General features: G+C 37.6%; 1 protein-coding gene across 1 annotated transcript in view; it reads left to right on the plus strand.

The window, feature by feature from the left end:
- Positions 1-7,098, plus strand: part of BUB1B (BUB1 mitotic checkpoint serine/threonine kinase B) — a 53,084-nt gene extending 45,986 nt beyond the window's left edge. Inside the window, exons 20-23 of the mRNA XM_008573723.1 lie at positions 696-838; positions 3,690-3,861; positions 4,676-4,782; positions 6,541-7,098. Of these exons, the coding sequence (XP_008571945.1) occupies positions 696-838; positions 3,690-3,861; positions 4,676-4,782; positions 6,541-6,736 (618 nt within the window). The 3' untranslated portion in view covers positions 6,737-7,098. The remainder of the gene's footprint in view (positions 1-695; positions 839-3,689; positions 3,862-4,675; positions 4,783-6,540) is intronic.
- The last annotated feature ends 6,072 nt before the right edge of the window (positions 7,099-13,170 follow it).

The raw sequence follows: 13,170 nt of genomic DNA on the forward strand, positions 1-13,170 counted from the left end.
CGGTCATCCCTATATAGGATCCGAACCCGCGGCAGGAGTGCTGCTGCGCTCCCAGCGCCGCACTCTCCCGAGTGCGCCACGGGCTCGGCCCATTGACCATTTTCTTTGCCCAAGTTATTTTGAGCTAGGACCTCGTTGGCTTTTTTTTTTTTTTTTTTGTAACTTTTTTGATTTTATCAATTTTCAAACATAACAAAAGTAAACGGAATTATACAATGAACTCCCAAGAACTAGTCATGTAACTATTATAATTATCAGCTTATGGCCACTCTTGTTTTATCTATACTACCCCGACTGGATTAGTTTTAAAACCTAGGCACAATATATCATTTTATTCTTTGGTGTGTTAAGAAAATTTGGTGCAGATTTGGATAAGTAATGTGTATATTAATAATAATATGAATTCTCTAAAATGGTTGGAATGAGAATATTTTAAAACATTTATAGAGCACCTATTATGGGGCAGGCTCATCCTTGATACTCTTTGTTCATTATCTCATTAAAGCCTTGTAAATAGTCTTATGGAGAAGTCGCAGTGTTGTTAAAACTGGGACACAGACTCAGCTTACTAAGGAGCCTGTATTATAGTAGAGAACAACAGGGACGTGTACAAAGCATCAGTTATCAAGGAATTGAGTATAACAACAATCACCCCAACTTGAGAAATAGTGAGTTTTCTATCCTTCAATTTCCAGGATCTTCTCCAACACAGTGAATTTATTACCCATGAAATAAAAGTGTTGATTATATATAACCTTTTGACAATAGTGGAGAAGCTACACAAAGCAGAAATAGTCCATGGCGACTTGAGTCCGAGGAGTCTGATTCTCAGAAACAGGTTGGTCCTTTTCAGTCTCTTATATTTCTGTCAGTTTTCTATTAAAACATGATAGTTGCCATGTTTTTACGCCTTTGGATAAATGCCATATCGATGAACACATTATGTTAACAAAATATTTGCTACCTAGAAGTCTTCATTGGTAATAATTTAAAAGAATTCAAAGAAAAAAACACATTGAGAAAATACATACCACTGTGAGTGTTATGATGATTCATGTCAAGAAGAAATATAAAATATGAATATTTTGAGGAATATGAGGTAGATTGTCTAGTCATTCTTTGGGGAGCAGGGCCAGTGCAGATCTAGCGAGGATGCCAACAAAACTGAGGCACTGTTCAGTTTTATAGATTAAAGCTTAAGTCAGGCAAATTGAGGTAATAGCTAAGGGAAGTGGGTAAAACCAGAGTGTGAATACAAGCTATACCAAGAGAAGGGGCTTAGTGTTCAAATTAAACCCAGTCTGTCCATTCGGTTCAAGGGGCAATCACAGAACAGGAAATAGGAAAGAAGCCCAAATACTAAGAACTGAGAAAATGCAGAAAACGTTGAGGCATGAACAAGGTCAAGACAATACAAGATTTTTGTTTTGTGAAAAAGACTAGAGAACCAGCATACCCTTTTAGTGATCATTGGTCTCATGGCTTTTGAGTAAAATGTCCCGGTTTAAAGATGCGTTATCTGTTCCAACCATGTCTTGGGTAAGCACTTGACTTTCTTTCTGAGATTATTTGCATACATAAATAGCTGCAATCATTCTTTACTTTATATTTCTTCTGACTAATCTGTAAGAAGAAACTGAATTAGACTCTAAATCATAACATGGAAATTAAAAGAACTTTCAATGTATTTCTGCAATTATAACCAAAAGAACTAGAAAATCCCACTTTCTTTCCTGAGATAACAGTCTTAAAGTCTTCGCCAAACATAATGTAGCAGTATTTCTCATCTAGGGCCCCATAAGTATTTTGGATGAGACAATTCTTTGTATAGGTGTGTTCCAAGCATTGCAAGATGCTTTATATCCCTACACCCCATAATTCTCCCTACCCACCCAATTAAGTACAAGTAACATTCCCCAGCCATTGTGACCACCAAAAATCCCCCAATGTGTTTCCAGATGTGAAAAACCCTGGTATATGTTCTTTTCATTTTCACCCTTCTTCACAACACTAAAAGTTCAGGACAGTGCTAGAGTTCTCAGGGCTGTGGAGATTGGAAGCAGAGGTATTTTTTAGGCCTTTTCAGAATTGGGCATTTGGTCTATATATTCAGACAGTCCTTCTCTTATCCACCAAGGAATCCAGGAAAGCACATAGCGTTAAAAGGACATTGCTTTTTATTTTGTCACTATTTATCAAATTTGATAGGAAATTTCATATAGATTCACAAGGACTTTAAGCCAGAAGGAGCTTTTTGAAATCAACCTTGTTCAGTTTCTATATATTTTTTTTGTAAAGAAAATGAGATCCAAAAGAGTGGAATGTCTTGCCCATGGTAACAGTGAGTTAGTAGCTGATTAGAGGGCTAGGAAACCTTCGTGCTGCTTTTTATTAATCTAAGAAACATTTTCCTACCTCTCCCAAGTCTTAAAAATATTTTTAAATTATAGTTTTATGGTAGCCACAAAAAGAATTGTATTTCGGGCCGGCCTGTGGCTCACTTGGGAGAGTGTGGTGGTGATAACACCATGGCCATGGGTTCTGATCCCATATAGGGATGGCCAGTTAGCTCACTTGGGAGAGAGTGGTGCTGACAACACCAACTCAAGGGTTAAGATCCCCTTACCGGTCATCTTTTTATAAAATAAAAAAAAGAATTGGATCTCAGTGGTCCGAGAGCAGTGGTATTTACAACTAATTGATCACAACCAGTTACAGATTTCTTTGTTCCTTCTCCACTCCCACTGCTTCACTTGACTTGCCAAAAACAAACAAAAAAACAGATTTGGATGTTGTGCCAAGGAAAAAATATGGCAATTGTAAATTTTAAAGTAAAATAAATTATTCTGTGTTGTGGAGGTATGTGATTAGATGTATTTAGGAAATAGGACCTGCACTGATATCAATCAGGAGTTTGAGGGAACTAATTGAGAAAAGCAGAGAGACAAAAGGAACACATGAAAATAATCCATTCTTTTTTCTCAGGTAAATCATTCCTATGTTTCCTTGGAGAATAGCTTTATTGCATGAAATAGATAAACCCAAGGAAAATAAAATTGATAGTGAATTACTGTTATAAGGTATTTTTTTTAGGAAATAAGAGTTGAAATTACAAATAAGAGTAATATAGTGTTTAATAGAAACAGGAAATTTTACAGTATAGGGAGCACTTGTAAAAAAAAAAAAACCTGTATTGTTTTCCATTAAACTCTGGAAGGGAAAATCTGAATGATACTTAGAAAGCCTATCTATAATAGTAAACAAGAAAGGCTGTGACACCTATAAAAGCTTAATTTCCTCCATTATAATTCCTGTCAGTATATAAATCATTGCTATTTTACATATTAATATGTACAGCACAGAGCACAATCCTACACTCTACTTCTAGAACTTTATTACTTACTTTATGTTATATGGAAAGTCGGTAAATGTTCCGTAGTGGCCATGCACTGTGGTTTGTATATACTGTACTTTGTGTCACCAAACTCATCTTGACAGTCTCCCCTTGGGTGGATACTACCTACCCCTGCTCTTACAGGTGCATTTTCGTAAGTAACCACTGGAGGGTGGTGTTGGCATAGATAATGCGTACCGCGGTACCTTTTTTTTTTTTTTTTTTAAAGAACAGCTATGCAGCAGCTTCTTTCATGGCCTATTTTATTATTTCTTTCTCTTAAATATGGCCTCAGAATCCACGATCCCTATGATTATAATAAGAACAATCAAGCTTTGGAGATAGTGGACTTTTCCTACAGTGTTGACCTTAGGGTGCAGCTAGATGTTCTTACCCTCAGCGGCTTTCGGACTATACAGATCCTGGAAGGACAAAAGATCCTGGCCAACTGTTCTTCTCCCTACCAGGTAAGCGTAAAACAAGCCTGAGCAAATGTGGAGAGGGTTTCTTAATCTTTTTCTTATTGAGATAAGCTGTGAAAGCTAGTGTTTACTGGTATTGACTCTCCTAGAATAGATGACCTAGTTTTCAAATATCACTTAGTCAAGCAAAATATACCATTTTTCTTTCATAGTACTGAAGAATATACATATATATGTGCAAACACATGACTAACTCAGTAATCTAAGTGCCAGGGACATTTCTTCCACTTACCATCCATGTGATCTCTTATAAGTCATTTTCTATTATCTTCTCTGTAAAAATAAGGATAATGTTATCTGCTCTGTGTACATCAGAATTGTTTGGAGGATTAAATGAAGTAATGCATATGAAAAGAACATTAGAACAAATGTAAAGTGTTGTATATAGTGGCATTATATGCAAAAATTCCCTCTGACTCAGTTCTAGACATAAGGTATTTGCTGATTGAATTTGTGGCTGATTGAATTCATGAATAGTTCATGAATCTGAACTAGTCATGTGGACCACATTTAGATCACAGCTGGAATCTATGCAAATTTAGTAGGTCAACAAATTTAAATTTGATAGTTCTGATATTTTATCACGTTTGTTCTTAAGTATAATTCCTAGAGTTTGCTCTTGATCACTTCTTTGGGGAGCTTCTCCCTTTACTATAAGGGTAAGGAACAATCTACTAAAATGTACATCATAAAATAAATTTAGTTAAGCACTGTAATACCTTTTAATTTCCTACATAAATATGCTGCCATGATAGAAGCAGAGAATTATTTTAGCTGATGGTGCTTCTTGTGATTTCAGGTAGACCTGTTTGGTATAGCAGATTTAGCACATTTACTATTATTCAAGGAACACCTACAGGTCTTCTGGGATGGGTCCCTCTGGAAACTTAGCCAAAATATTTCTGAGTAAGTATTGGTGATTTCAGAGTCTTAGCCTATCCAAATAATTTTCTTTTTCTCTTGGGTGCTCTCTCTGCTTTGGCAGACTTAGTTCTCTTAATCCAAATGTAATTGTTCCAGTAATTTCAGCCAGTTTTTATTAGAATATCAGTACAGCACCTAGTGCAGGATAAAGAAGTTGCTAATTAAAAGTAAGACTCAGACTTCAGGACATCATTCTGAACTTAGGTGTATCATACAGACTGCAACTGTAGTATGGAAGCTTCTCAGTTTGGAAGTGTTAATAGAAACATTTCATGAAAATAATTTTCTAACCAATTGGTGTTAGTCTTAAACCCCTTTTTAACAGCTATTGTTATCAAAAGTTAATATGCATCTCTCGAAGAGAGTTAAATTTCTAAAAGTATCTACCAATTTTAGGCTATTATTTATTTAAAGAGTAGGTAGAACCAAGTTAGAGAACTGAATCTCCTAATGAAGCAAATGATCTCTAACAAGAGCTGCTTGGTCTCAGAACCTTAGTGCTCCCTCAAGCCTGCTCATAAACTTATTAAATCTTATGTTCCACTTTAGCATATCTTAGCTAATAACTTCCTGGCATAAGTTTAACAATCTACAACTTATCGGTACGTTCTTTGGTTAAAAAGAAAAGTCAGGGGCCGGCCCGGTGGCACACTGATACAGTGCCCCGCTTAGGAGTGCGGCGGCGCTCCCGCCGAGGGTTCGGATCCCACATACAGACTGGTTCCCGCTCACTGGCTGAGCGAGGTGCGGGCGGCGCCGAGGGTTGTGATCCCGTTGCCGGTCCCGGTCCGGTCTGGGTGCGACACTGAGGGTTGCGATCCGTTGCCGGACACGAAAAAAGACAAAAAGGAAAAAAAAAAAAAGACTTAATATTATTAAGATGGCAACACTCCCTGTATTAGTCCATTTCTGTCACTTACATTAAAAATCTGGAACTTGGAAATTTGTAAGAAAATGAAATTTATTGCTTACAGTTTGGAGAAGTCAGTATTGAAAATATAATACCTCTTCTTCATTTTCCCCTCTGAGCAATTGTATTTTTCCCTATATTTAATTCAGAACTTGGCCACTCTTATTTGTCTCTTTCATGTACTTTAAAAATAGGCTTGAAATATAATGTAAGACATATAGGATAGTTTCAGGCATCTCCAGGTGGCTATGGTCCAGGCAGGCCTGGCTACCACAAGCAGAAACAGGTAAGGTCAGCTGAGGTTTCCTAATAGCTCTGCTTTATACAATAATAGAAGTTTCTCTAATAAAAAGAAAATAATAATAAGCAAAGGTACAAAACATTATAGATTTAAGCAGTAGTTAACTTCAGTCAAGCTTAGGGGGTAATTGTGAAGATGATAAATCACAGAGGTGGAGAGAGGGAGCTATAGACTTTTTAATGACCTGGACTCTAGGAAAATTAGAGGAAACAAAATTCCTTTTTTTTTTCTTCTATTTGTAGAAGAAAAGTATTACTTCTTAGTACAGAAAGGAAATTTATAGATTTAGATGGGAAAATTTCTTTCCCTTTTTGTGCATTGTACAAATACTATGGCTTTTCCCACTATGGCAGCCTTTTTTTGCATTTCCCCTGGATTTTCAAAGGACTATTTGAATGATCTCTAACCCTAGAGTTCCAGGTATTACCTTAAATTGTATGGATCATAAATGTACCACTAAGTTAAACATGAAAATGACTGTCATTTTCATGTGCCTAATTTTGATGAAAATGGTTTTATATATTTTTAGGCTAAAAGATGGTGAATTGTGGAATAAATTCTTTGTGCGGATTCTGAATGCCAGTCATGAGTCCACAGTGTCTGTTCTGAGGGAACTTGCAGCAGAAATGAATGGGGTTTTTGACACCACATTCCAAAGTCACCTGAACAAAGCCTTATGGAAGGTAGGGAAGTTAACTAGCCCTGGGGCTTTGCTCTTTCAGTAAGATAGGCAATCGAGTCTCTCACAGATTCCTGCCTAAAACCAACAATTGTACTGTAGAAATCTTGATCTCTATAAGCTATAATTTCATTTGGACATTTAGATGCACTACCAATACTTTTCTACTTTTTGGTAGAGGTATATTTCCAAGTAACTAGCATTTTTTTACACAGCAATGTACCTACTCTTGGCTTTGTCTGACTTTAACAAAGAACTGTTTTGTTTTAAATGGACTTCATACAAATGAGTACCTTGTCATTTCACCTGTTTGTCTCTATTTTTCCCTGTATTTCTCCCTTTTGTAATTTGTAACTTGCTCTTGTGATCACCATGTATTTTGTAAACAATAAAATAGTATTTGTTAAATTTGCGCTTCTAACATTTTATCTACTTTTTGCAAACTAAGATAATAAATGGCTTAATTTTGCAGAGAGGAGCTGTTTACCATGGACATTTATATATTTTAGACTTGGAACTCTTATGATAGGACTGTAATGAAACAGAATAGCTAACCATTCCTTTAGGTGTTCTTGACCTTCCAATAAGTGGTCTAGATTGAAAAGTAGGTAAAATGATATACACAAGCCCAAATGTTAAGTTTAAATTTCAAGTGGCAAAATTGTATATGTGGCTTATATTTTCCTGTTTTCACTTTTATCCACCAAGCCTCTTGGTCTGTTTATATAATCTAGTGGTGTTGCTGCTGCTGGGTTTCTTGATCAGGAATGTGGCTGTTAGGAAAAGAAAAGGTTTTGAACAGAGGTTAGCAACCTTTCAAAAATGGAATAATCACCATTCTATTACATGCAGAATGACCTGGAGGGAGCAAGGGTCAGTAAAGGAATAAAAGGGGATTTTGTTTGGAAGATTTGAGGAAGCAGGAGGTCAGAATAAAAAGATAACTGAAGTATAGAATGATTTGGGAGAGAACAGGTCTAGGCGAAGTACTAGACATCCAAAGGGAAGCATGAGTTACGCTTGGCCTCAGGGATAGGGAAGAAAATTAGTAGAAAATGGCAATGAAAATTATCTAATTAGTCTATTTTATATCTAAATATCAAAATTATCTAATGTTCCTCCATACGGGTGACTAATTTTTTCACCCTAGTTGTCACTGTTACTGCTCTAAGATTGCTGGAAAGCAGAAAACCCAGAAAACCCTAAGTGTATCTCAACTAAAAATATTTGAGCATGTATAGTTGAAGCACTGAAACATGACTTAGACCTGAAAGATAATCAACTTAGGAATATTTGCTGTTAACCAAAATACAATTCTTACATTTACTTCTTGTACAGATGATATAAAATGATATATTTATATTTTTTATATAATGAAGCCCCTCTACCTTTCTGTTCTCCTAATGTCTCAACCCACTGTCTCTACTCTGAGATTGGATGGTAAATTTAGATTCTTTCTTAACATAGGGTTAGCTAGTATCTAGTGAATTCTTCAGCAACTTTGACAGTAAGGCTGCAGTATGAATAGGGTTTTGTTTCTGAAAATACACTCTGAGGAAAGGGAGGAGAATCTGGGGAAGCTACTTTATTAGAGAACTCAAAATTGTTTTGCCACCCCTCCCTTTATTCCCCCTTGTCTGTAGAGGGGAGAAAAATGTGACCTCACCAATCAGGACCTGTGATGTCTTAGGTTTTCTCTTTGCCTAAGCGTAAAACCGCAAAATGGGATCCTTTCCATTCCCTTATATTTTATGCATGTTTGTTTTGGGAGAAGGCAGCCTTTCTTTTTTGGCAGAAGCTTCAAATAGTTCTAATTCCATGTCTCATTAAGGCAGGAATAGCATAATGATAGACCTGGAAAACACACACACACACACACACACGCACACACACACACTCAGCTGAAAAGACAGGATTTTCACTTTTGTTTGAAAAGAGACAATGGAACATATAGTGCCGCACGATTAACAAAGTGGTTGTACATCCACTAATCTTACACTACTGTTAGAGCCATCATCCTATGGCAGTTGTGTAAGAAACCTTCCACCCAAGTCAAAGTGCTCTAACCAATTCCAAACCTGAATCTGGAAAATAAAAAGGCTTTCCTGTAGCAGTGGGACTTTATACTGTCGGTTGAGCTATTATGTCAAGGTAGGTAAGAAAGCCTTTCAGAGGGTTAGCACCAGCCTCTTTGAAATAAGTTTTTTCTTTTTTTTTTTTTTTTTTTTTTTTTCCCGTTGGCGGGTATAGGGATAGAATCCCGAACCTTGGTGTTATAAGCACCATGCTTTAACCAACTGAACTAACTGGCCAGCCCTGAAATAAATTTTGTTGATATCTTAAGGCTGAAGTCTTTAAGCAGAGACAACAAAGAAATGCTTTCCTGTTAAATCTGAAAATGAGAAATTCTTTCTCTAACTGTACTAGTTCTTTCTAATGTGCCAAAATTTGCTGCTTCTAATTTGGCTTCTAAAATTAAGACTTCCCTAGTGAGGAGGATGCGTTTTTTAAAAAATTTCTTGATATGTCAAACTTCTACCTTAATAGGGTCCTTGGTTCCACCAAAGACATAAGCAGCTATGAATATTTAATAGATTAAAGGCGGCATTTTATTTTATTTTGGGCGGCTCGCCTGTAGAGGAATCTGAACCTATGACCTTGACATTATAAGGCTGTGCTCTAACCAACTGAGCTAACTGGCAGATCTTAAAGGTGGCATTTTATATCAGTGTGGGAAAGACAGATTATTCAATAACTGATGTTGAGAGGGCTCCCACCCTCATGTGGTAGGTACCCTTGTGCATAGTAGATAAAAAATTAAATCTAACATGGCCACCTATCCCTCCCTTCCAAAAAAAAAATAAAAACACCATAAACTCGAACTAGGAAAAATTACTTGCAACAAATATTTGCATCATCTTTCCTCTGCATTATCTGAAGTCCTCATGACTGGTCTCTTCTTCTCCTGCCCGCCTGTAGCCAAGTCAGAATCCTCCAGTAGCTTCCCATATCACACAGCCCAAAATCCAAACACTTTATCATGGCCTACAAGACACTACTTGGTCTGACTCTCCAATATTTCCCTGACCTCTTCCCTGAATCCCCTTTTCCTTACTCACTCAACTCTAGTCTGTCTACCTCCTGCTGCTTCTCAAATGTGCCAGCTCATTTTTCTCTTTATGGCCTTTTTGTTTGCCATTTCTTCTGCCTGGAATGCTCTTTCTCTGATCTTCCTGTAGATTACTCCCTTACTTCCATTCAGGTAGGTATCTTCTCAAATCTCCACTTTATCAGAGGGCTTCCCTGACTGTTCTGTACAAAATATAGCATCCCTCACACACTGCTAATATGTTCTATTATGTTCTATCTCTTTCTATTATCCTACTTTATTTTTTTTCATAGCACCTATCACCACCTCATGTGTATGTGTGTATACTTTTTTTTTTTTCTGTGTCCCACTGTTAGAATTTAAGCTCTTTAAGGGCAGGGATTTACTTTTCCTGTTTTAGTCCTAGTGCCTAGAACAGTGCCTGAATGAATAAAACTATTTTACCTAAAGTACAAATTGGAAACCAGCAGAAATACACAAAGGACATGAACAATCCACTACAACATTTTAACGGCCAATATATATGAGATGTTCAACTTCATTTCTAATAAATAAAATGCAAAATATACCAGAAATTGTCATCATTCACAGTAAATGTTTGAAAATTGTATTTGTGAAGTTGAGGGAAAACAGGCACTAATATATTAGTGGAGGTGCAAATTGGTACATTATTAAAAGCCTATTTGGCAATATTTATTAAATTTAAATATTCCCTTTACCTGAGAAATTTTTCTAAGAATTTATCTCACAAAAACATTGATGCAGGTGCTCAAAGAGAAAGCACTGTTTGCACTAATTGTCCTCACTGCTTCCAGGGCTCATTAGTCCCCAAAGGGGTAATCCATGTGACAGACCCTGGGAAAGTAGGCCTGGAACTAGTGTAGAAATACTGGCAGACCAATTCTTCAGGCTTCATGGTGCCTTGCCATTGGCGGGGAAGGCTATTCCATGTTTGCCATGAGCCCTTCTTACAGATGGCAGGACCTGAGTTAGGCAGGCATTTACAGCCTATGTTAAAAAAAAGCCAGAGGGAAAAAGTGATAGCCCGGGGAAGGCTATTCCATGTTTGCCATGAGCCCTTCTTACAGATGGCAGGAGCTGAGTTAGGCAGGCATTTACAGCCTATGTTAAAAAAAAGCCAGAGGGAAAAAGTGATAGCCTTTGGGGAGAGTGTATAGAAGTGAGAGAGGAAAAAATGAAGGCTTTTACTTTTCAACTTGTACATTTATAAACATTTTGAATTTTCTGACCGTGTACGTGCATTGCTTTTGTGTGTGTGTGTCTACTAGGATAATCTAGGTTAAGAAATTATGAGCCATATTTTTGTCATTTTTTCCCTCCTCTATGTTATAAGAAATAAAAAGCCTAATAATACATGTTAATTTTTTCAAAAGTTGGGAAATTTGGGAAGCTTACCATCCAGACATCAAAGCCAGGTTGATTTGGCATTAAAATGAGAGTGAAGAAAATTTTAAAACATTGAAGATGATGTATTTAAACTTCTATTTTTAGTGTGCTGAAAATTCATTCACGTTTAAATGTTTTTAATGTTCTATAGAGATATGCTTCCTAAAATTATCCTCCTACTCTTACAATTTCCTGTGTCTGTGAACAAGGGATTGAATTACATAAAATCCAACTTTTTTCAAAACAAAATATTTTATGGCTTTTCTATAAAAACTCTTGAGTTTCTACAAAACTGATGTATGATTAAGAAAGGAACAAACAGTGATGAACTTAGAAGGCTAATCTTCTATAAACATGTACTTTTTTTCATCAAAGCATTCTATTTCTAACAATCTTGCTCCTAAGAAGCGTGTGCGGCAAACTTTTGGCTGTTGAACAGTATTGTTCATTTTAGCCTCTCCATGGGAAATAGTGGTTGCCCAATCAAATTGCTAGTTTTTAAACCCCTTGTGAGCAAGAGACTATGTGTCTATTTAATTTCATATACTCCCAGAAATTAGTACATAGTTCTCAAAAATAAATAGTGAAAACAAATACCAATTAAAATCTGTGGACAAAAAGATGGATGTACCATTTTTTTGTTTGCTTTTTTGTATTTTTTTTTTCCCTTTTTGTCTTTTTTCGTGACTGGCAACGGATCGCAACCCTCAGTGTCGCGCCCGTACCGGACCGGGACCGGCAACGGGATTGCAACCCTCGGTGTTGCACCCGCACCTCGCTCAGCCAGTGAGCGGCCAGTCTGTATGTGGGATCCGAACCCTCGGGCGGGAGCGCCGCTGCGCTCCCAAGCGGCGCACTGTAGCAGTGCGCCACCGGGCCGGCCCCTGCTTTTTTGTATTTTAAACAAAATTGAAAAATCTGGCAATGCTAGAATAAAGTGATAAAGTTGAAAAAGGTGGCACACATGAAGCTTCAGTGAGGTTGGCTCATTCAAAGAAATGATAGCAGGGTGAGTGAGTGTGTGGTGCAGGAGTTGAGGAGTCCCAGAGAGTTGAGGGGGTCAGGCTGGCAGAAATATGAGCTAGGCAGACTAGACAAAAGTAAACTAGCATTGCTAGGAGAGACCTTCCAGGTCAGTGTACCCCATCACTGAACAAATAAGAAAGCCATTGCTCAGGGCTCACCCAGAGAGACATGTCCAGTAGTCCAGCACATGGACCAGTGGTCAAGGTTCCATGGTGTAGGCCCCTGGGGGCAGCCCCATAGCTCCTACCTGTACCATTCCTCTGCTGCAGCATAGTATTACTCGCCTTGGACTAGTACATATAATACTCCTTACCTCTCCAACTCAGATGAGCTCTTTGTGGGCAAGTTCTCTGTCTTTATACCCTGATTAGGACTTACATGTAGTGTTGACATTATAGGGTGTCAACTTTGTAGGCCCAGGACCTGCTTAGAACCTCCTCAGTATCGAGGTGGCTTCCTGCCTATGGTGCCATACCAAATACTAGCATGGTGGTTAGAAATGCTGCCTTTAAAGCTGGAATTCTTGGACTTGAATCCTAGCTGTGTAGCATTGGACAAGTTGCTTAACTTTTTTGAGCCAGTGTCATCCCCTGTAAAATGAGAATAACCCAATTGCCTACTTTACAGAGTATTGAGAAACAAAACCTTTAGCACAGATACTTTTAGATGCTTTTGTTGGTTTAGTTCTAATGTTGTTTAAGGTTCTGAGGTTCTCTGGAAACCTCTCAAGTAGACAGATCATAGCTAGTTGATTGGCACCTTACTGTCTTTTGCCTTAATTCACAGTATACAGTATATTGGGCCGGCCTATGGCTCACTCGGGAGAGTGCGGTGCTGATAACACAAAGGCCGTGGGTTCGGATCCCATATAGGGATGGCCAGTTGCTCACTGGGTGAGCGTGGTGCGGACACAGTACACAGTATAAATAAACCTATAA

The sequence above is a fragment of the Galeopterus variegatus genome, unplaced genomic scaffold (assembly GCF_000696425.1).
Source record: "Galeopterus variegatus unplaced genomic scaffold, G_variegatus-3.0.2 Scaffold959, whole genome shotgun sequence".
Classification (NCBI taxonomy): Eukaryota; Metazoa; Chordata; class Mammalia; order Dermoptera; family Cynocephalidae; genus Galeopterus; species Galeopterus variegatus.